Genomic DNA, 20,881 nt, shown 5'->3' with positions numbered 1-20,881 from the left:
GCGGGAGATAGAGAGGCTCGGCCCCAGGCCCATGCTAGAGGTCATCGAGGACTGCGGAGGCTGGGACCTGGGTGGCGCCGCCGAGCGCCCGGGGTCCTCGGGACATTGGGACCTCAACCGGCTGCTGTACAAGGCGCAGGGCGTGTACAGCGCCGCCGCGCTCTTTTCACTCACCGTTAACCTGGACGACAGGAACTCCTCACGCTATGTCATCCGCGTGAGTGTCCCCCGCTCCTCAGGTACCCGGGGTGCTGGCCCCGCTTCCCATAAACCCATCCCAGAGGGGAGGAGAGGAAAGAGGAAGGGAGCGTGCGCTGGCAGAGCTCGGGAGGAGGGCGCAAGTAATTTCCCTGGAGTAATTGCGGTGTTTAGCGGAGCCGCGGGAGCTGCAATTCCCCAGCCCTCTTGCAGGCTCCGTGAGCACGGAAGGAGGTGTGTGCCCTTGAGCCCTGAGGGGCTGGGGCAGGCCAGATGCTGGGCCCTAAATGTCAATACCTCCTTGCGAATGCTCCTCACAGGTGGAGAAAGGGAAGGCTTTACAGGAAGTAGGCTTGGGGGAGGGGGTGGGGAGGCGGGGACCTCCCCTCTATCATCCCCAGGCTACCCAGGCTAGACCGGTAGAGGTAGGGGCTCCTACACCCTCTTCTCTGGATAGTGGGAGGGGCTTTGTGCCCCTGGGGTTGTGACAATGGATGTCTTCCTATTTGGACATTTGAGTGGGAATTCAGTTCTTTTGCTTGAACCTGACTTGTTGAACTCTGACCGCTGACCCCCACCTCTCTCTCCAGATTGACCAGGATGGGCTCACCCTACCGGAGAGGACCCTGTACTTAGCTCAGGATGAGGACAGTGAGAAGGTGTGGGGGCAATGGGGTGGGGTTGCAGGGAAGGCCTGGGGCTCGGCAAGGAATGGACCAGGGCCTAGCAATGATCCTCACCCTTGACATGCCCCGTCCTGGTGCAGATCCTGGCAGCTTACCGAGTGTTCATGGAGCGCCTGCTCAGCCTACTGGGTGCCGATGCTGTGGAGCAGAAGGCCCAGGAGATCCTGCAACTGGAGCAGCGGCTGGCCAACGTGAGCAGGGGCACTGCTGTGGGCTGGGGGGAGGGGATCATGGGGCAGGGCTGGGTCAACCTGATCTCCATCCATCCCAGATCACAGTGTCAGAGTATGATGACCTCCGTCGAGATGTCAGCTCCATGTACAACAAGGTGACGCTGGGACAGCTGCAGAAGATCACTCCCCATGTGAGTGTAGTCTGGCCCTAGTGGGTGGGTGGAAAGGGGTGCTGATCCTGAAACTGTTGGGTCATCCCCTCCGCCCCCCAGGACTCCAGTATCTCTTGTGTCTCCCTAACCTAGTGGTTCTCAACCTGCTGGCCCTTTAAATACAGTTCCTCATGTTGTGACCCAACCATAAAATTATTTTTGTTGCTACTTCATAACTGTGATGTTGCTACTGTTATGAATCGTAATGTAAATATCTGATATGCAGGATGGTCTTAGGCGACCCCTGTGAAAGGGTCATTCGACTGTCAAAGGGGTCCCGACCCACAGGTTGAGAACTGCTGCAACCCCTTCCCTATGCTCCGTGGTCCCTGCCACACCCACACCCACCCCCACCCATGGCCCGCAGCTGCAGTGGAAGTGGCTGCTGGACCAGATCTTCCAGGAGGACTTCTCAGAGGACGAGGAGGTGGTGCTGCTGGCCACGGACTACATGCAGCAGGTGTCCCAGCTCATCCGCTCCACACCCCGAAGGTACAACTGCCAATTACCCATCCCAGGCCCTTCCCCCATCCCCAGACCCATCTTCTTGGAGAGCTATGAATTCCCACCCCTGTGCAGGAGCCACATGGGGAGGCATGTGAGGAGCACTGGAGTGGGAGTCCTGATCCCTAGGTTCAGATGTGATTCTCTCACCTACTCTGTGGAACCCTGAGTAGGGCTGTGAGTTTCCTGAGTTGCAGTTTCCTCATCTGGGGATAGTGAGGCTTGAGTGGGTCTGGACGTCAGAAAGGGCAAGTGTGGCCACAGTTCTACCATGTCAGGGACACCCTGGGAAGAGCCTCCCTGCTCTCTGCCCACCTTGGGGAGGAGCGGAGGCCTCTCAAGGCCAGCTCTGGGACACACAGTCACCAGAAGTGCCAACTCTCCCACCCATAGCAAGTCAGAAAATGATGCTGGCCTGTGACCTGCCAGCATCAGGTGCTCTGCTCCATGGCCAGAATGTGTCCTGCTGTGTGTGTGGACCCAGGCCTTTTTCCTGACCAGGCCACTCCAGGTTCTGCCTCAGTGTGCCTGGAATGACCCTCACTCCTGGGGGTGCTAGGTCCAACCCCAGGCTCAGGAGTATGGGCGGTAGGATGGTAGGATGGTGCATTCGGGTGGCCCAAGCGTGTGAGCCTATCTGGACACCCAGCTCCTTCACCTGGCCCACAGGATCCTGCACAACTACCTGGTGTGGCGCGTGGTGGTGGTCCTGAGTGAGCATCTGTCCCCACCGTTTCGAGAGGCTCTGCATGAGTTGGCACGTGAGATGGAGGGGAGTGACAAGCCCCAGGAGCTGGCCCGTGTCTGCCTGGGCCAGGCCAACCGCCACTTTGGCATGGCTCTTGGCGCCCTCTTTGTACATGAACACTTCTCAGCTGCCAGTAAAGCCAAGGTCAGGCTGCCCTGGGCTTGGGGGTGGGGTTATAAGTGTTGAACTGGGCATGGAGTCCTTGTATGGCCTTGGTCTGAGGATGGGGAGCCCCACACATCCCCCTGCAGCTAGGGGCAGCGGGCTAAGTTTAGGGCTCTGCCCTTTCTGAGGCTACAGGCTGGTTTCACCAGGTCTCCTCCCCCAGGAAGCCCACCTGGTCTGCCAGCCAGAGGAGGCCCTCCCCACTAAGCTCCTGCCCATCCTTCTCTGCCATGCTCAGTTGGCATGGTCTTAGGAATGCATGCGATCATTGCTGGGGCAGTTCGCCCCCTTACAGACTGGGAGCTTTTTGTCTGAGGTGCAGGGCCTGGATCCCCACCTCCAAGGTCACCCCTTGGTGTTCAGTACCAGCCCTGAACTTAGAAAGTGGTGCTGAACGATTAGGTGACCCCTCGTACCAGGTGCCGGGGGTCCAGCTCTAAGCCCTCCTGGGTTGATCCTTGAACCCTGAGCCCTGACCCTGCAGGTGCAGCAGCTGGTGGAAGACATCAAGTACATCTTGGGCCAGCGCCTGGAGGAGCTGGACTGGATGGATGCTGAGACCAAGGCGGCTGCTCGGGCCAAGGTGAAGTGCGATCCTGCAGGTGATGGGGTGATCAGCTTGAGGCCCCCCCAAGGGATGGGCTGATTTGTTTGTTCTATGTTTATTGAGCACCTATGAGCGCCTAGTGCTGGGATAACAAAGGAGACAAAGGTCCCTTTTATGGAGTTGGCATGACCCGGTCTGCTCTTCTCCATCCTTGAATTCCCCTCTAAGCTGGAGCTAGAGCTTTCTCTTTGGTGGGTAAAGGGCTATCCCTGAGGCTCTGGCCCACTCTCACTGCCCTCTCGACTATAGCTCCAGTACATGATGGTGATGGTCGGCTACCCAGACTTCCTGCTCAAACCCGAGGCCGTGGACAAGGAGTATGAGGTGGGCTTGCCCCCTGGCCTGTTCCTGTCCAGCCTGACCAGCTGGGTTTCTCCAGGCCCCTGTCCAAGACCCCCAGGGAGCCCACTACCACTGCAGAGGAGCCACAGCCAGCCCTCAGCTGATGGACCTTGGGAGGGCATGTGGCCTGCCTGGCGCTCATCTGGCCCTGCCCCTGGCCTGCCGCTGAGTGCTGCCTGTCCCCTGTGCAGTTTGAAGTCCATGAGAAGACCTACTTCAAGAACATCTTAAACAGCATCCGCTTTAGCATCCAGCTCTCAGTCAAGAAGATCCGGCAGGAGGTGGACAAGTCCACGTGGGTGCCTGGCCCAGAGCTGCGGGGGGGGGGGGGGGGGGGGCAGGGAAGTGCCATGGGGAGAGGGCACCTTACTAAAGCCAGGAGGCTGGTGGGGCAAACTGTCTCACACCATGCTGGTGCGAGGGGCACAAGGCCTGCACAGGTTGTGGGTGGGGCTGTCAGCTTTGGAGACCATTGGGGAGCAGCTTGAGGGAGCCCTGGACATGGCTGTAGGCTGGACCACCAGAACAGCCTTCAAGAAGTTGGCTAGGAGGGTTGTGGAGGAGCATGGACCCCCGGCAGCTGACCTCAGCCTTCCTCCACAGGTGGCTGCTTCCTCCACAAGCGCTCAATGCCTACTATTTACCCAACAAGAACCAGATGGGTAAGGGGCATGTCCTGAAAGAGGTAGGGCTTGGAGGTGGGCAGGTCTCCTGCTTACCACACCCTCCCTGTAGTGTTCCCTGCTGGTATCCTGCAGCCCACCCTGTATGACCCCGATTTTCCACAGTGAGTACGGAACCTGGCCTTGTCTGCGAGGTGGGTGGGGGCTGCTCACACTGCTCCAAACCTGGGCTGGGTCCAGGAGCCATGACATCTGCAGACCCTGGGTCCTCCTAGTCCTACTTCATCCTTGGTTATTTAGGACATAGTTTTTTTTTCCCCCTTTCTTTTTAATGCCCCTAGTCCCCCCTTACCTAGTTTGAGATTTCATCAGGTGTTTCAAAGGTGGAGCAACCCTAGCGATGAGGAAAAAGGCATATCCCATGTGGGGTGCCTCCATTTTCCTCCTGCCTCCCTCCAATCCTGTCCCCTCCCCACACCCCAGTTCTGTGAGATGTTATTTCCTAAAAGGCAGGTGCACAGGTATAAATGGCCCCTTTTACATATCCCACAAGGAAGCTGAGGCAGGAGTGCCCTGGCACCATGCAGACACCACGGGGTCACCTCCTAGCCTGGCCAGGGCCTCCCGGGGCCTGGGCAGCAGGGAGGTACTTTCAGAACACAGGTGGGGCCTGACGCTGCTGCTGTGGGCCCAGGTCTCTGAACTACGGGGGCATTGGCACCATCATCGGGCACGAGCTGACCCATGGCTACGACGATTGGGGTGAGGCCTGTGGGTTGAGGGGATGGTGGCAGTAGCGGGTAGGGTGGTGATGGGCTGATTAAAACTCTACAGGGCCCCTCTGTCCTCAAAGCCTGGGCTCTGGGAGTGAGAGTTAGTCTCAGCCCATCCTGCCCGTTCCCCATAGGGGGGCAATATGACCGCGCGGGCAACCTGCTGCACTGGTGGACAGAGGCCTCCTACCGCCGCTTCCTGCGCAAGGCCGAGTGCATCGTCCACCTCTACGACAACTTCACTGTCTACAATCAGCGGGTGAGACCCCCTGACCTCCCTCAGCCCCTGGGGCCCAGCTCGGCACATAACAGGAGCGTGTGCACACACACGTGTACACACACATGTGTCCAAACAAACCCTGTGCAGGTCCCTGCACATACACCCAAGGGTGCATGCACACTCTCACAGACACATGAATGAGCTCACACAGACTCACCAGGGCCACGGGGCACAAAGGGATTGGAGTCCCTCCTAAATCCTCTTGGAAAGGGGAGGACAGGGCAGGGGTAGGGGTGGGCGGGGGCCGAGGGTGCAAGGCCTGAGGAAGGTCAGTGGGCCCCATGCAGCCTCCGGCCTTTTCCTTTCTGAGCAGGTGAATGGGAAGCACACACTTGGCGAGAACATCGCAGATATGGGGGGCCTCAAGCTGGCCTACTATGTGAGCTGCTGGGGCTTGGCCCTCCATCCCTTCAGGGGAGGGGTGGGGGCTGAAGGGGACTCAACCAGAGATGTAGCACCTCTTTCTCCCTGTTTTAGTGTCCTCTGGCCCAGGGGGTGCCAGACAGGGTTCCTCAACAAAAGGAGGGACTCCCAGGCCCTGCATTCCAAGAGGAGGGAGGGCTGCCTGGAGGGGTGGCACCTTCCTGGGAGGAAGCTCAGCTTGGAGAGCGTGGCAGGAGGGAGCTGGGGCTGGCTGGGTGGAGGGTAAGTCAGGTTGCCCCGCTGTGGGCACTGCAGCTCCGTGCACTTGAACCTCCTGAACCCCCAGGCTTATCAGAAGTGGGTGCGGGAGCATGGCCCAGAGCACCCACTGCACCGGCTCAAGTACACACACAACCAGCTCTTCTTCATTGCCTTTGCCCAGGTGGGCCATGGGGCTGGTAGGTGGTTGGGGGTGGGGACAATGCCTCTGTGGGTTCTGAGGGGAGTTAAAGGCCTAGTGTGCTGGGGGTTGTGGGAAGGGTGTTGCAGGGCTTGGGCAGTGAACTCCTGGCCTCATCTCCCACTCTCCTCCCCTGCACCCCTACCTCGGACCCAGAATTGGTGCATCAAACGGCGGTCACAGTCCATCTACCTGCAGGTGCTGACTGACAAGCACGCACCTGAGCACTACAGGTATGCTGCTGGGGCTCACCCTTTCCTTGTATCTGGGATGGAAGCAGGTTCTTATGGGAAGGGACAGCTGGGGTATGCTGGGGCCCACACTTTATGGGTCTCTTCCACCCCAGGGTGCTGGGCAGTGTGTCCCAATTTGAGGAGTTTGGCCGGGCCTTCCATTGCCCCAAAGATTCGCCCATGAACCCTGCTCACAAGTGCTCTGTGTGGTGAGCCGGCCGCTCCACACTCACCTGCACGCCCCCACTGTCCTGCACGAATTGGCTCCTGCTGGCCCCTGGCCCTGGCCCCAATCTGGGTGCCACCTGCCTTCCCAGCCCCTCCAGGACCTCAGCCCCTGCTGTCCATCACTTTAGGGATGACTCAGAGCAGAGATGAGGTTGGGCTCTAGGAAGGCAGGGGAGAGATGCAGGGGTCCCCAGACTTGACTCTAGTCAGCCAGAGCCCGTGGCCAGGCCGGACTCTCCAGGCCCCACCTTTGCTGTGTTCTTGCTGCTATGTCTGGTCAATAAAGCTGCTGTACTGTCGATTCTGCCTCTGGGAAGGTGGGCTGGAGGAAGGGTCTCCTCTGGGAGGAGGTTAAGGCTTTTAGCACCATCGGGACTCTAGGCGCCTTCTTGTCCCCTCCTGGTGACTTGGTTGAGCTGCCTCTGTCCTGCCTCCCAGGCTTTTCTGTCTTCATCACCAACGACCCATTTCCCCCTCCCCCAGGTCCTGCCTAGGCTCCTGCCCAGTTCTAGGGGTGCCCCAGACCAGCCTCGTGGGTACCGGACACCCAGCCCAGTGGTGCCCCATGCTCCATGCCCCACCCAACCCTCTGGCCTACGATCCTGGCTGGAATTGGAATCCTTAGGCCTAGCCCTCTTGCCTGGGCTCCCCAAGTTCCCCACATCCACTCAAAACCATTTCTCCTGTCTCCCTGCTGGCTGAGAGGAAGCCTCAGGGTCGGGGGCCTATGGGGTGAGCTTCCAGGGTCACTTCTGCTGTGTGGTGAGAAGTGCGGCAAGGCCTGGATATCTTTCCCCTTCTATCTTTGCCCAGCTAGGGGGCCCATTGGGGAATGGGCATGTGAGGGAAGGTGGGGCCAGGAGCCCTGGGAGAGAACATAAGGTTCCTGACCTGGAGGCTGGTCCAGAGCTGGTGCCCAGGATGCCCTGTGAGCCTCAGCTGCCAGCTGCTGCCTGGGATTCTGATGCCCAGTGTGTAACCCACCTGGGGAGTGCGCACCCTGCTGGTGAGATTGTGTCTGACAGGCATGAGGCTACCTGAGACCCCTCTGCCTGTTGGGTCCCCGCTGGGCTCACTCAGTGTCGATGTTGCTGTTACCTAGAGCTTGGGACTCCTCACGCTCCTTTGGGGAGAACAGGGAGATCAGCGGGTCAGGGGGAGTGCAAGCCAAGGACATCTGGAGGACAGAACCCACTGGTTTCCAGACAGAGCTCCAGAGCATCCTCACTGCCACTCAGTGAGGTGGATAGTGGCAAGGACAGCCCCTTTCACAGATGGGGAAACTAAGGGGTCACATGCCCTCTCTGAGGCCACACTGCTTGTGTCAGCTGATGGGCATGTCTTGGCTGCCAAGTCCTCAAGCTCTGGGTGTCCGTGCCACATTCAGCATCAGCTCTCAGTGTGTCTTAGAAACCATGCACACAGCACCAACACCGGCCACTGTGTTGTCTGCCAGGCCCTGTCTGCAGCCACACTGGGGATTAGATTACTCTGCTGGGGTGGAGGACGTGAGCAAACAGCACAGCGGCCCACTGGGCCTCAGTTTCCCTTTAAGTGAGGAGCAGGAACAAGCGGTGATGCGGTGAGTCTAGATATGGCCTGGGGTGGCTACTGAAGGGCTGGCTGCATCCGTCCCCAGAGGGCAGGCTCCCCCACAGCAGGCCTCCTCAGAGTGCGGCTCACCAATGTCAGAAAGCAATCTTCGGCTAAGCTTTTAATAGCTGGGAACAAAGGAGGCAGGATGGCTTACAACTGCACTTAAGCTTCCAGGCAGCACCTGTGTCCTGTGTGCGGGGGGGGGGGGGGGGGACCTCAAGGTTCCCAACCTCTGCATCAGACCTTGCTTCAGCCATCCACAGCCATGAGGCCAGGGTCACTGCTGAGTTGCCTTGACAAATGATTCCATGTCTCTGTGCCCCAGGAGATCATCAGCAGACCTGGGGGTGCGGGTGAGGGGTGCACTTACCTGTGGTAGAGCCTCCCACCCCCTCACCCCTGCCCAACTCTGAGTCCTCAGGGCCAAGGATGCTGGGGTCACCCTCAGCCCTGTGAGTACCAGCTCTGTGTGTACCAGCCAGGCCTCTGGATTTGGGAAGGACTTGACGCCAAATGAAGAGGCGAACTTGCGCCCCAGTTTCCCTGCTTTGCGTCTCAGAGGAGACATGGGTGTCGGCAACCTGGGATTTCTGGTCACCCACTGGTTTCCAAGCTGCTTTTCCAGACAGAGCCCAAGAGCATCCTCACTGCCCCTTGGTGAGGCAGATGGCGGCAGGGACAGCCCCTTTCACAGATGGGGAAACGGGGGTGGGTGGTGGGTCACGTGCCCTTTCTGTAGCCACACAGCTGATGGGCGTGTCGGGAAGGGGCTCAGGGATTATGGTGCCACTGAGCAGCCTGGGCCCCAGGCCTTTCCAACCCATTCTGTGGAGCTCGGATTCAAGTTTCTGCCACCCATGCGGGTGCTTCTATGCTGACCAGATGTCCAGCACCCTGGGGGTCCCAAGTGCCCCAGCTTGTGAGGTGCCCCCATGCACTATTTTTAAATGGCTTGGGCCTCTATTCCAAATATGCTGGGACCTCTCTATGCAAATGCCTCCCGGTCTGGTCTATCGGGGGCTGGCTAGGCTTTCTCCTCATGCCCCATTGCGTGGGTTGGCTCTTTCCCACCCCATGCCCTTCACACTGGGCTGCACCCCAGCTGACTCCCCTTTCCCAGGAACTACTGCAAAGACTGGGTGAAGTCACAGGCTTTGCCAGAGGTTTGGGGTGCTGGATGGGGCAAAGCCCTTTCACTACCTCTTCTCCTTTCTCCCCATTTCTGGGCTCCTCACTCCTCCCAAAACAGCTCGAGAAGCCCCCTTTAATAAAAAGACCACTTGCTAGCTCTGGCTAGTGTGGTTCAGTTGGTTGAGTGTCGTCCCATGCACGGGTTCCGATTCCCATTCAGGGCACATGCCCAGGTTTCGGCCTCCATCCCCAGTCGGGGGCGTGCAGGAGGCAGCCCGTCAGTGATTCTCTCTCATCAATGTTTTTGTCTCTCCCTCTTTCTTCCTCTGAAATCAATAAAAACATTAAAAAAAAATAAAAAGAGCAATTTCCCTTTCCCCCCGCTGGCTCCAGCCTGGCCCAGAGCCGGAGCACTGTGCCCCCGAGGCTGTCCTGTCCGGCCCCCTGCAGCAGGACAGGGCAGCGGGCAGGGCTTGAGAGCGCGGCGTCCCTTCCTCTGTGCCACGCTCGGTAGGAGCAGAGCTGGCTGGGAGCGGTTGGTCATTACAGATGTAATCTTGCCACCTCACACCCCTTACAAAGCAGAAGTGGCTACAACTCATTTTTGTTTAAATGGCAATTCCCCTTCCTGCACCCTTTTCATCACCACCCCAGCCGGCAAGGGTAGAAGGGGGCTTCTGGAGCAACCGAGACCCATCAGGCTCCTGGGTCTCAGTAACTGCAGTTGACCACGCTAAGCAGTCCTAGGGAGCATTTTATTGAGAAAAATGCAGGCCACTCAGCCTGAGCCACCATGTGTAAACCCTTCATGCTCTCATTGAGGATTTGAGGGCAATACGAAACTCAGCTTGTCCTCCCAAAGGGAGCCCTTGCCGTCTAACCTCCCTTTACAGCGTGGAGGCCACACATTTGATGGCATCCCTGAGTGGGACCTAGGCATGTACGTCACCTGTGTCCAAGGAGCAGTGCTCCTCTGCAGCTGCTCCCGGGCCACCTGGGTGGACCCCTCCCTTTGGGGGACACTAGTTGTGCCTTGGCCTGGCCTTTCCTGCAGTCTTCAGAATGAACCCCTGGTGTCCTGGAAGGGACCCTGCCCCCTGACCCCTCTTCAGTGGCCTGAGGAGGACTCCCTCCAGGCCCAGCACCTGCCTTTGTCCCAGCTGCGGTTCGTTCACATGACATGGGTTGTAGCTCATTTTGGGGCCTCCTCATCTGCCCGAGTTGGGGATTCCCAGCCCTCACTTGTTTATAGCCCATCTTTTTTAAAAAAATATATTTTTATTGATTTCATAGAGGAAGAGAGAGAGAGAGAAAGAAACATCAGTGATGAGAGAGAATCATTGATTGGTTGCCTCCTGCATGCCCCCCACTGAGGATTGAGCCTGCAACCCAGACATGTGCCCTTGACCGGAATAGAACCCAGGACCCTTCAGTCCACAGGCTGATGCTCTATCCACTGAGCCAAACCAGCTAGCATCTTTGAGGCTCCGCCCACATGTTCCCCTGGCCATGGTCCCCCCACTGCTATCTGGGTGTGCCCTGCTGTACAGAAATATGTTGGCCCCATGGCTTCCCCCCACCCCATGCTGCTTCCTCCCAGCCCTCCTTGCCTCCCCATGCTGAATAGAAGGTGCCTAGAGGGCTGCACAGCACACTGTTCATCCGGTGGCCCAGGTCCTTTTGAGCGGCTCCTGTGAGCGGGCTGGTGTCCAGCATGAGCTCATCAGTGAGGGGATGAGGCAGTACCTGGCTCCGACCTCAGCTGCCACCCAGCACCCAGGAGCCTCTGGCCGTGGCTCAGGTTGATTCACTGGGCCAGCACACAGCTCAAATTCCCCAGCTGCTGTCACATGGTGCTGTTAAGCCGCATCTCTCCTTGCCTGCATTTTGCATAAATAATAAAACTCTCCCACCTTCCTGCAGGACCAAACCATTGCAGGGGCTCTGGCAGGGATCTGTGTGGAGGGGTCTGAATGCAGCTATTTTCCCTCTCACTGAGGAGCCCAGGCCAGCAGGGAGGGGAGGGGTGCTGTGCTGGCTGATGACCAGTAACTTGCAAACCCAGTGAAAGGGACAGAACGGGGCATCAAGGCCTGGAAGCCTCCCGCTGAGGGTGGACGGTGGCCTCACACTTTAGGACAGGGAACGGCTGTTTCCTCCCTAAAGGGCACATCAGGAGACGCAGCTTGGTTCCTGGGCCCCCATGCCAAGTGCATCACGTGGCAGACTGGGCATCCCCAGTGGCAACGTCATATCAAGGGGAACTCCAGATGCCTTTGACAGGGCTACTGCCTGGTTTGTGCTCTGGTAGCAAACGCTGAAGCTTTGCTCTGTGGAGCACCCAGACCTGGCTATGCCTGGGATCCAGGGGTGCAATGGGAGATGCCGCGCAGCTTCACGAGGGAGCCAGGGACCCCAGGAGGCATCCTTCAAGGGGCAATGGCCTGTCACACAGATGCTGACCAGGAGACACCTGTTTCTGGAACTAGGGAGGATGACGGAGTCAGATGGTAATGTCAGCCCCAAGGTGAGGACAAGGCACAGCCAGCAGGCCCCTGCTCCTCAAGTCCGTGAGGCAGTGGGCCTGTTCTTACCTATCAGGACACTTCGGGTGTTGGCCACTAGAGCCATGCTGGCTGGTGCGGGAGCAAGGGCTCACAGGGGCTGCATAAGCAGGGGCTCCCGGTCTAGCTAGGCCAATGGCGCCCCCTAGAGCCCAGTATAAGCTCTGCAGGGATTTGCTGGGCTTGAGAGTCTGGTGGGGCCCAAACACCTGTGGGTTCCCCTCTGGATGTCAGGGGTTTTGGTAAAAGGGACAAAAAGTTCTCTCCCTGCTCCCCGAGTGCCTAGTCCCGGGATCTCCATGCTTCACCTCATTCGCAGATTCACTTCAACTCTTGGGGTGGAGGGGCACTGAGATGGAAGGGAATCATCTAAAATCTAGCTCCACTGGCACCTTCGCCTGTCAGCCTGGCACCCACCCAACATGGTTCTTGGGTGTCCTCGGGGAAGAGGATGTAGGTGCTGCAACCCCTCCCAATTTGCTCATTTTCCATAGACTGTGATGTGTAAGACTTCAGTGTGTTCTTTATATGGATTTATGGATTATATGATCTAATTTTAAACAAACTAATCCTTCCAAACAATCAAGGGGCTTACAAAATAGTCCTGAAAAGAAACTGCAAATAACACCAGTAATTCACACAGGTGAACAACCACAGAAGCAGCAGCTGAGACCCTCCCTCCCTCCTGATACATGCTTGTCATCATCCCTGGAACAGACCCAAGGAGAAGTTAGCCTCCAATATCTATAATAATAAAAGCAGGATATGCAAATCGACTAAATGGCCAAACAGCAGAACAACCGTCTGGATGACCACGCTGTGACATGCACTGGCGCCAGGCCAGCCAAGGCGGGTGCAATGTGATTGGTCGCCCCCCCCCCAACCCCTCCCCGCCATCACCTCATGATCTTCCTGCAGAGGGAGGCCCAGGCGGACTGTGAGAGGGTGCAGGCCGGGCTGAGGGACCCCCTGCCCCCCACAAACCCCGAGTGCACAAATTCTGTGCACTGGGCCTCTAGTGTATATATTAAACTAAACTGCTTCAGTACCCCACCCCTATCATCACTGAAAGCTTGCCCTGGATGCCTTGTGCCTTGAGAGATTGGTCAATGACAACACAGAATCCTTGTGGCGAGCAAGGCATTTATAAAGTAAGCTTCCAGAACACAGAGATGAACTCCCAATGATGTTTAGAGTTACATGCTGTCCAACCAGTACTTCTTGATATTTCCCTAAGCAATGATAAATATTTGGAAAGCCCTTTTAAAGTTCCTTCCATAATAGCAGAAGACAAAAAACAACTACCAGCAGGCACTTATTCTTTCTACTGCAGTAAAAATGGCAGAGACAATGAACAGAAAATGATCTGTCGACAAACCGAAAGCATTTCTTTGTCAGCAAATACTGTTGGAAGATGTAGAGAAAACACTGCCGTAGATTAGAAGGAAATGTAAGAGCAAATTACCCAGTGTGGGAGGTTTGCTATACAGTTGGCTGAAAGTACAGATGTTTCTAACACATCTCAGCTTAACGTATTTGCTGAATTCTGTTCCAATAATGAAATCCACAAACCACTTTTTTTTTTCATGAACCACTAAAGGGGAGATACAGCAGGGAATATATATTCTCAACAGTAAATGTCTTGTTTAATAAAAACAATGTCATATGGGGAAAACAGTGTTAGCGCACCCGTCGATGGAACCGTTACCCAGAAAGGATTTTTTTTATTTTAAAGGATTTTGATGGCCCAGGCACAGTCAGAGCATTGCAGGAAAGGGCTAGCGGCCCCAACAGCACATAAAATGCTGTAGAGCCAGCTGTGACCTTAACTTTATAAACAAAAATTGTCCTAGTAATGTTGGAGCCTTATGATACTTGGTAATGTGGAGAGGGAAACTTTTCCTTCTAGACTCTTCTGATGGGGTGGGGGGGGCACTTCAAACAGTTTTGTTTTGTGTGTGGGTGTATATATATAATTATTGTTCATTCTCTCCTGAGGGTATTTTTTCCATTGATTTTTAGAGAGAGTGGAAGGGAGGGCGGGGAGAAGGGGAGAGAGAAGGAGAGAAAGAAACATACTAGTAGTTGTGAGAGACAGATCAACTGGTTAACAGATTAAACAAGGGAAAATGACCAAATTTAACTACATGCACGCAGATGGGAACCCCACATACACGAGTCAGAGACCCCACAGACATGGGAGTTCAGGGACGTAAAGGGAAAATGGAGTACGTATGACATTCTGAGCTAGGGGTGAGGTAAGGCACCTGGGCTGCAGGGGAGGAAGGTCATTGCAGGACGATAAGAAGGGCGGATGCTCAGTAATTAGAAATTTGCCTTGCCCTGTAGATAGGTCATAAAACATTCTTTCTGATGATAACTCTTATTACGGGCAAGGCCCCTAATTAAAATTCTTTAAGGGAGAGGGAAAAGATTATCATGAACTGCAAGGTCTCGGTTGCCCTCAGCTCAAAATAATTCCCACGCCAAAGTGGCATAGCGAGGGGAGACCTGTTCTGAGCCCCTCATCCTGCCTTTAAGACTTCCTGAGAGCGCTCACATTCCAGAAGCCGGGTTGAGAGGTTGTTCAGTTCAGTTCAACAGTTTTGCCCCCAAAGTTAGGCTATGGAACAAGCAATCAGGTACATAATAAGTCGCCTGTTTCTATGGAAACAAAAGAAAAATGGTTAGTGACTGCAGCAGACTATAAGCCCTGTTTCTGAGTTCTGAAGGCAGGCAGGCAAGGGGATTTCTAGACATCTGGCTGGAATCATCTTCAGGAGGAGTCAAGGCAGGCAGGGAGGGTCGGACAGACTCTCCTGGTTGGCATTTTGAACGTCTCTGATAGTCTTTCTGCCACAGGCACAGAGATTGTCCATATCTGAGCTGCTGTGACTCCTCTGAAGGTTATACTGGTATCAAGTTGTCCCATTTCAGCTCGCACGGCTTTGGAGAGGGTGGTTTGGGTTCTCAATGATTCCCAGTCAAAAGATGGAAGAAACATTGGCTATGTGAGTTAAGAGAGTCATAGCCAGACACTGGAAGAATCCAGGATCCAGTTTAGTTTACACAAAACCTTGAAAGACAATGACCAGCACTAGAATCTAATATCCACAAAAGTGCTTTACTGAAACATAAGTTTTCTCTCTAAAGTCATCCCGTTTTTACCAAAGATAGCCAAATTAAGATTAATTTGTTTGAAATTGTATAGTTTTAATAAACTTGGTGTATTATGTGTATATATACAACAAGAATAGGAATTGATTATATAGGGCCTTTTAAATCTGCTTTGCTGGGACTTTTCCATAAGGAACCTCCTGACTGAACTTTGAAGGCCTTTGATGTAAAGGAGTGGCCTCAGACTTCACCTGTGACACCTGCAGATTTGGGTGAGTTCCTCTTTTCTTGATGTCCCCAAATCGCTTGAGATTCCTGTAACTGGCCAAGAAGTGACTTCTTTACTCCCCTGGTAGGGCTGCTAAGAACCCTGCAAGCTAGGTACCAGGCCAACATTTCCAAGGATTTTATTGGCTTCCCCAACTCAAATTTAATTCCTTAAAGCTGTCTGGTCATATCTCAGTCTATGTGTGACTCTCTCAAATGTGACATTCCAGTCAAAGCCTTCGTAACATAACTAGTTTCCAATTGTGCACCATTACAAGAACAAAATTCTTTATTTAAATATCTATACTTTGCCCTAGCCCAGTGGTCGGCAAACTCATTAGTCAACAGAGCCAAATATCAACAGTACAACGATTGAAATTTCTTTTGAGAGCCAAATTTTTTAAACTTAAACTATATAGGTAGGTACATTGTTATTAACTTAATTAGGGTACTCCTAAGCTGGCCTTTGCTAAAAACGTCCTCAATCTGATTGAGGTACGTTCGCTGAGGTCGACCCCTTCCAACTCTCCCATCCACACTCGTCTTGTATACTTGTTTCAGATAGACACGTGTGGAAGGGAGAGTTGGAAGGGGTCGACCTCAGCGAACGTACCTCAAAACAATGTACCTCCCCTATGCTGCATATCCCGCGGCCCACCTGCGCCCTGTCTCCTGTCGCCTGACTGACCGATACCCCCCACTTCTTCCTGACTGACCGATATCCCCCACTTCTTCCTGACTGACCGATAGGGCACATGCCTGGGTTGCGGCTCCATCCCCAGTCATGGGCATGCAGGAGGCAGCCAATCAATGATTCTCTCTCATCGTTGATGTTTCTATCTCTCTCCATCTTCCTTCCTTTCTGAAATTAATAAAAAATATATTTAAAAAAGTAAGTATCTATATTTTATTGATTTCAGAGAGTAAGGGAGAGGGAGAGAGAGATAATTAATTACAGTCCCATGTAATTAATACTTCTTTTTGAATCAAGTTTTTCCATTAGTTCTCTTGACCTTGCCTGATAACTGAAGGTGACAGGGTTTGTGACAATCCCAATAACTTTGCAGGGCTGACCCTCAAGGCTCATATGAGTTCCTCAGTGAAGTGGGTGCCTCGGTCACTAGAGACTGGGGAAGGCATATCCCAGTGGGAAACACATTTTCTGACAGTTTCTTTGTCACTGTGAGGGCATCAGCCTTGTGGCAAGGGAAGCTTCAACCGATCTGGAAAACATACATGCAACAATGAGAACATATTGATAGCCCATACTGAGTGGCATTGAATGCATTCTAGCTTAAATGCACTATGGTGGATGAAGGAACCCAAAAACCTAAAAATGGGGTTTGCTAGGGAGTGGGGAAGATGTGAGTGGCTCTCCTGGGTTTCCCATAACCCTCTTTGTTTAATTTACAGTAATTGTTTACCCAGCTTAGTTTCTCCCAAGGGATAATAAAAGCAGTGAGATGAGGACACACCCAAAGCATCTGACCTTTGATTCAAAGAAAGCCTTTGCAGCAGCAGCAGCCTCGGAGGCCTCAGCAGGGCATCACCACACAGGAGGAACCCTCTGGATGTCATTCTACTCTGGTTGGATGCCTCCTACCCCTCCACCCCCAGGATAGGATGAAAGTCAAGATCAACCTCAAGTGAGGGCCACAAGGGGTGGTTGGAGGCCTCACCTAGAACTCACCATTCATTGGTTCCCAAAAAATACACAAAGAGTAACTGTTTTGGTTGACACTTGATGCTAAATGAACTCTAATACATGGTCATCCTAAACAGGTTGTCTGTTCTCCTCAGTGCTATAAACAGCTATGGAAGCCAGACTATTATGATTAGTAGGACCCTGGTTCTGCAAATTGGATGCTCTCCCCTTTGGGAATATGATGTCTTTATCTCCCCTGTCCCGGAGAGCATTCTGGGTATTGACATTTAGCAAGGCCAGACCCTACAAACCTCTATTGGAAAATCCACCTCTGAGTACACATAACCACAGAGAGTGGCAAGTAACCACAGAATACCAGTTACCATGAGGAAACAAGGGAACAGGAGAAACTATTCAAGAGCCCATTGTATGGATATTGAGTGTCCTGAACACAATGTCTTTAACAGTCCAGTGTGGCCGGTAGAAAAGCCAGATGGCCTTGGAGAATGACAGTGGCCACAGAGAACTGAATAGGTAGTGCCTCCTATTTACGCAGCTGTACGGAACACTGCCCCTCTGTCCAGGGTTTGGCTGTGGAACGGTCCATGCTGTACTGGACCCGGCCAATGCTTCTTTAGCATACACCTGGCTATCGAGCCCCGAGATCAATTTGCCTTTTCCTAGGAGGGGCAACAGTGGACCTTCCAGATACTCCCCCAAGGTTATTTACATAGCCCCACCGCAGGTGGCCCAGGACTTATCGCTGTTTTCCTTCCCGACCCCTGTGAAATTATATGGATGACATGATGTCGACCTGTGAAGATTTACCTCTGCTACAGAAAACATTATAAGCTTTGCCGGACCACCTGCAACAGAGAGGATGGGCAGTGAATCCACAGACAGTTCCAGGTCCAGGCACCATAGTAAAGTTTTGGGGAATCATGTGGTTGGGTAAGGACCACGTTGTTCCAGACACTGTCATAGATAAAGTACATTCTTATCCCATATAAATATGTAAGAGGTCCAGGATTATGTGGGAATTATTGGCAAACTATTTTTTTTAATGTTTTTATTGATTTCAGAGAGAGGAAGGGGAAGGAGAGAGATAGAAACATCAATGATGAGAGAGAATCATTGACCGGCTGCCTCCTGCACACTCCCTACCTATGGACACAGGCAGTAGGGTGGTGGAGGCCTGGGGTGGGGCAGGAACCAGGTGGAGGACATGTGGAAGGGGGGAAGAGGGACATTTTTAATACTTTCAATAATAAAGATTTTTTTAAAAAATACATTTTATTGATTTTTTACAGAGAGGAAGGGAGAGAGATAGAGAGTTAGAAACATCGATGAGAGAGAAACATCGACCAGCTGCCTCCTGCACATCTACTGGGGATGTGCCTGCAACCCAGGAACATGCCCTTGACCGGAATCGAACCTGGGACCTTTCAGTCCGCAGGCTGACGCTCTATCCACTGAGCCAAACCGGTTTCGGCAATAATAAAGATTTTTAAAAAAATTTTTATACAAGCCCTTGTTGGTTTAATAAGTTCATGAAAGAAACTGCTTTAATGTAGCATAAAATCTTCCCTAGTAATCTAAATATGATAGTTAAGAACTAATAAATAGATGTCAATAGAATAAAAAATGTTTAGGTGAAACATTTTAGTAATAAATATATATTTTTAATAGTTTCCCAAAATCTTTTGGTAACTTAAACCTTAGAGTTTTGCTAAGTTGTGTATGATGAAAATTATTCAATATCCAAATCATTTTCTTTTAAAAATATATTTTTATTGATTTCAGAGATGAAGGGAGAGGGAAAGAAAACTAGAAACATCAATGATGAGAGAGAACCATTGATCGGCTATGTCCTGCACACCCCCAGTGCTGGGGGATTGAGCCCGCAACCTGGGCATGTGCCCTTGACTGGAATCAAACCCGGGACCCTTCAGTCTGCAGGCTGACACCCTATCCACTGAGCCAAACTGTCTAGGGCTTCTAGATCATTTTCAAATAAGATAAAATACTAAAGCATTAATTACTAAGTAAACATAAGTTTACCTACTTCTGGTTTCTTATTATAGAGAAACTGAAAGGTAAAATCAGATTTGTGAATAAATATGGCTTGTGTTTTGTTGAGGAAGCATATATCTCTAAAAATTATGAGATATATTTATTTGTCAGTAAAATGAACTATGTTTGTTGAGGTTATGAAATGTATTCATAACTTTGCCAATCTAAAGAAAGCTAATTGTTTGTTTTTTAGTTTTTATTAAGAATTAAAATTTTTAAGGAATAACATTTCAATATATAGGGTGTCCCAAAAAATGTATACACATGCTTTTAATAATTATAAAGGTAGTGTTTATTAAAATACATTTCATTTTCAAAATTGAGCTACCAGCTGTTATAGTGTATATACATTTTGGGAGAGGGGGGCACCCTATATATAATTAAGAGTACTAGGAATAGCCCAGTTGGTGTTGCTCAGTGGTTGAGCATCAATCTATGAACAGGAGGTCACGTTTTAATTCCCAGTCAGGGCACATGCCCCAGTTGTGGGCTTGATCCACAGTAGGGGGTGTGCAGGAGCCAGACAATCAATGATTCTCTCTCACCATTGATGTTTCTATCTCTCTTTCACTGTCCTTTCATCTCTCTGAAATAAATAAAAACCTGTTTTTTTTCTCCAATCTTAGAAATTGAGAATATTAAAGACAGGTGTGCTTTGAACTTCTTCTAGAGCTACATTTATGGTTTTACAAAAATATGTAAGATAAGGGCAATAGCTCAATTCCTCCACAAAGCTGGGTAACGTAAGTGGCATCATAGGTTGATCTACCTGTCCAACTACATCACCTCTAACTTGCTTCTTTCCTTCTGGTTACCTAGTTTTAATGTAACGAATAGGAGGAGGTCCCTATCAGGCTCTGAATCTCAGCTTCCAATCTGGCCAAATTTCTGGTCATCATCACAAAATCCTTTCGTGTGTCTGGTCGGACTTCAGCCAGGACGAACGGTAAATATTTCTGGCAGTATTACACAGGTTGAGGTGCAGAGGTTGTTACTTCCCAGAGTCATTCCCTCCGATAGCTCAAAGAAAGAACTGATGGCGGCTTATCTCCGGCCGGCAGTCAGCCACACCAAGCCCCGGGGACCCAAGCAGCAGCCATCCCCGGGAGGAAAGTGCAAATAAAAACCAAGAGCACTCAGACCAAATAATGAACAGTCACTGTGCCCAAAGAACTAGGTTCACAAATATTTCTCCTTATCTACATGTAGAAAAGGAGCCTTGCCTCTCGGCCTCCCCTGCGCTCTGCAGGTAGACACCCAAGAGTTTGACGTGGCAAGAATTCTTATGGTTTTTTGCCAGCTCATGCTAGTGGTCCCTGGACCATCCTGCTGCAGCTTCAGGATGAGCAGTGCCCAGCCGGTGAGGTGTCCTGCTCACAGGAAGAAGGTGTGACCCGGATACTCTCCCGATGAACAAGAACGAGTCATCTTTTTGTTTTGTTAAATATATATTTTATTTATTTTTTACAGAGAGGAAGGGAGAGGGATAGAGAGTTAGAAACATCGATGAGAGAGAAACATCGATCAGCTGCCTCCTGCACGTCCCCTACTGGGGATGTGCCCGCAACCAAGGCACATGCCCTTGACCAGAATTGAACCTGGGACCCTTCAGTCCACAGGCCGACGCTCTATCCACTGAGCCAAACCGGTTAGGGCAAGAACGAGTCATCTTGATGGCAAAGAATTGAAAACGGCTCTCGTGAGTTTTCCTCCTTCTCTTTCTTTTCTTTTTTTTAAATATATTTTTTATTGATTAAGATATTACATATGTGTCCTTGTCCCCACGTTACCCTCTCCCCCCCGTCCCCCGCTCATGCCCTCACCCCCCCATTGTCCGTGTCCATTGGTTAGGTCTATATGCCTGCATGTAAGTCCTTTGGTTGATCTTTCTCC

At 52.3% G+C, this 20,881-nt stretch overlaps 1 protein-coding gene across 1 annotated transcript in view; it reads left to right on the top strand.

Moving 5' to 3' along the window:
- The window catches only part of ECEL1 (endothelin converting enzyme-like 1), an 8,368-nt gene extending 1,482 nt beyond the window's left edge, over positions 1 to 6,886 (top strand). The window contains exons 2-18 of the mRNA XM_006760660.2: positions 1 to 217; positions 789 to 857; positions 965 to 1,075; positions 1,156 to 1,248; positions 1,637 to 1,761; positions 2,443 to 2,665; positions 3,171 to 3,269; positions 3,543 to 3,617; positions 3,827 to 3,930; positions 4,239 to 4,297; positions 4,371 to 4,422; positions 4,953 to 5,020; positions 5,166 to 5,290; positions 5,625 to 5,690; positions 6,021 to 6,116; positions 6,291 to 6,367; positions 6,481 to 6,886. The exon at positions 1 to 217 is cut by the window's left edge and continues 251 nt beyond it. Coding sequence (XP_006760723.1) covers positions 1 to 217; positions 789 to 857; positions 965 to 1,075; positions 1,156 to 1,248; positions 1,637 to 1,761; positions 2,443 to 2,665; positions 3,171 to 3,269; positions 3,543 to 3,617; positions 3,827 to 3,930; positions 4,239 to 4,297; positions 4,371 to 4,422; positions 4,953 to 5,020; positions 5,166 to 5,290; positions 5,625 to 5,690; positions 6,021 to 6,116; positions 6,291 to 6,367; positions 6,481 to 6,580 — 1,759 coding nt within the window. The 3' untranslated portion in view covers positions 6,581 to 6,886. The remainder of the gene's footprint in view (positions 218 to 788; positions 858 to 964; positions 1,076 to 1,155; positions 1,249 to 1,636; positions 1,762 to 2,442; positions 2,666 to 3,170; positions 3,270 to 3,542; positions 3,618 to 3,826; positions 3,931 to 4,238; positions 4,298 to 4,370; positions 4,423 to 4,952; positions 5,021 to 5,165; positions 5,291 to 5,624; positions 5,691 to 6,020; positions 6,117 to 6,290; positions 6,368 to 6,480) is intronic.
- The last annotated feature ends 13,995 nt before the right edge of the window (positions 6,887 to 20,881 follow it).

This window comes from Myotis davidii, unplaced genomic scaffold (assembly GCF_000327345.1).
Source record: "Myotis davidii unplaced genomic scaffold, ASM32734v1 scaffold370, whole genome shotgun sequence".
Lineage (NCBI taxonomy): Eukaryota > Metazoa > Chordata > Mammalia > Chiroptera > Vespertilionidae > Myotis > Myotis davidii.
The sequence above is the reverse complement of the archived record's forward strand: the minus strand, read 5'-3'. Positions and strand labels throughout refer to the sequence as shown.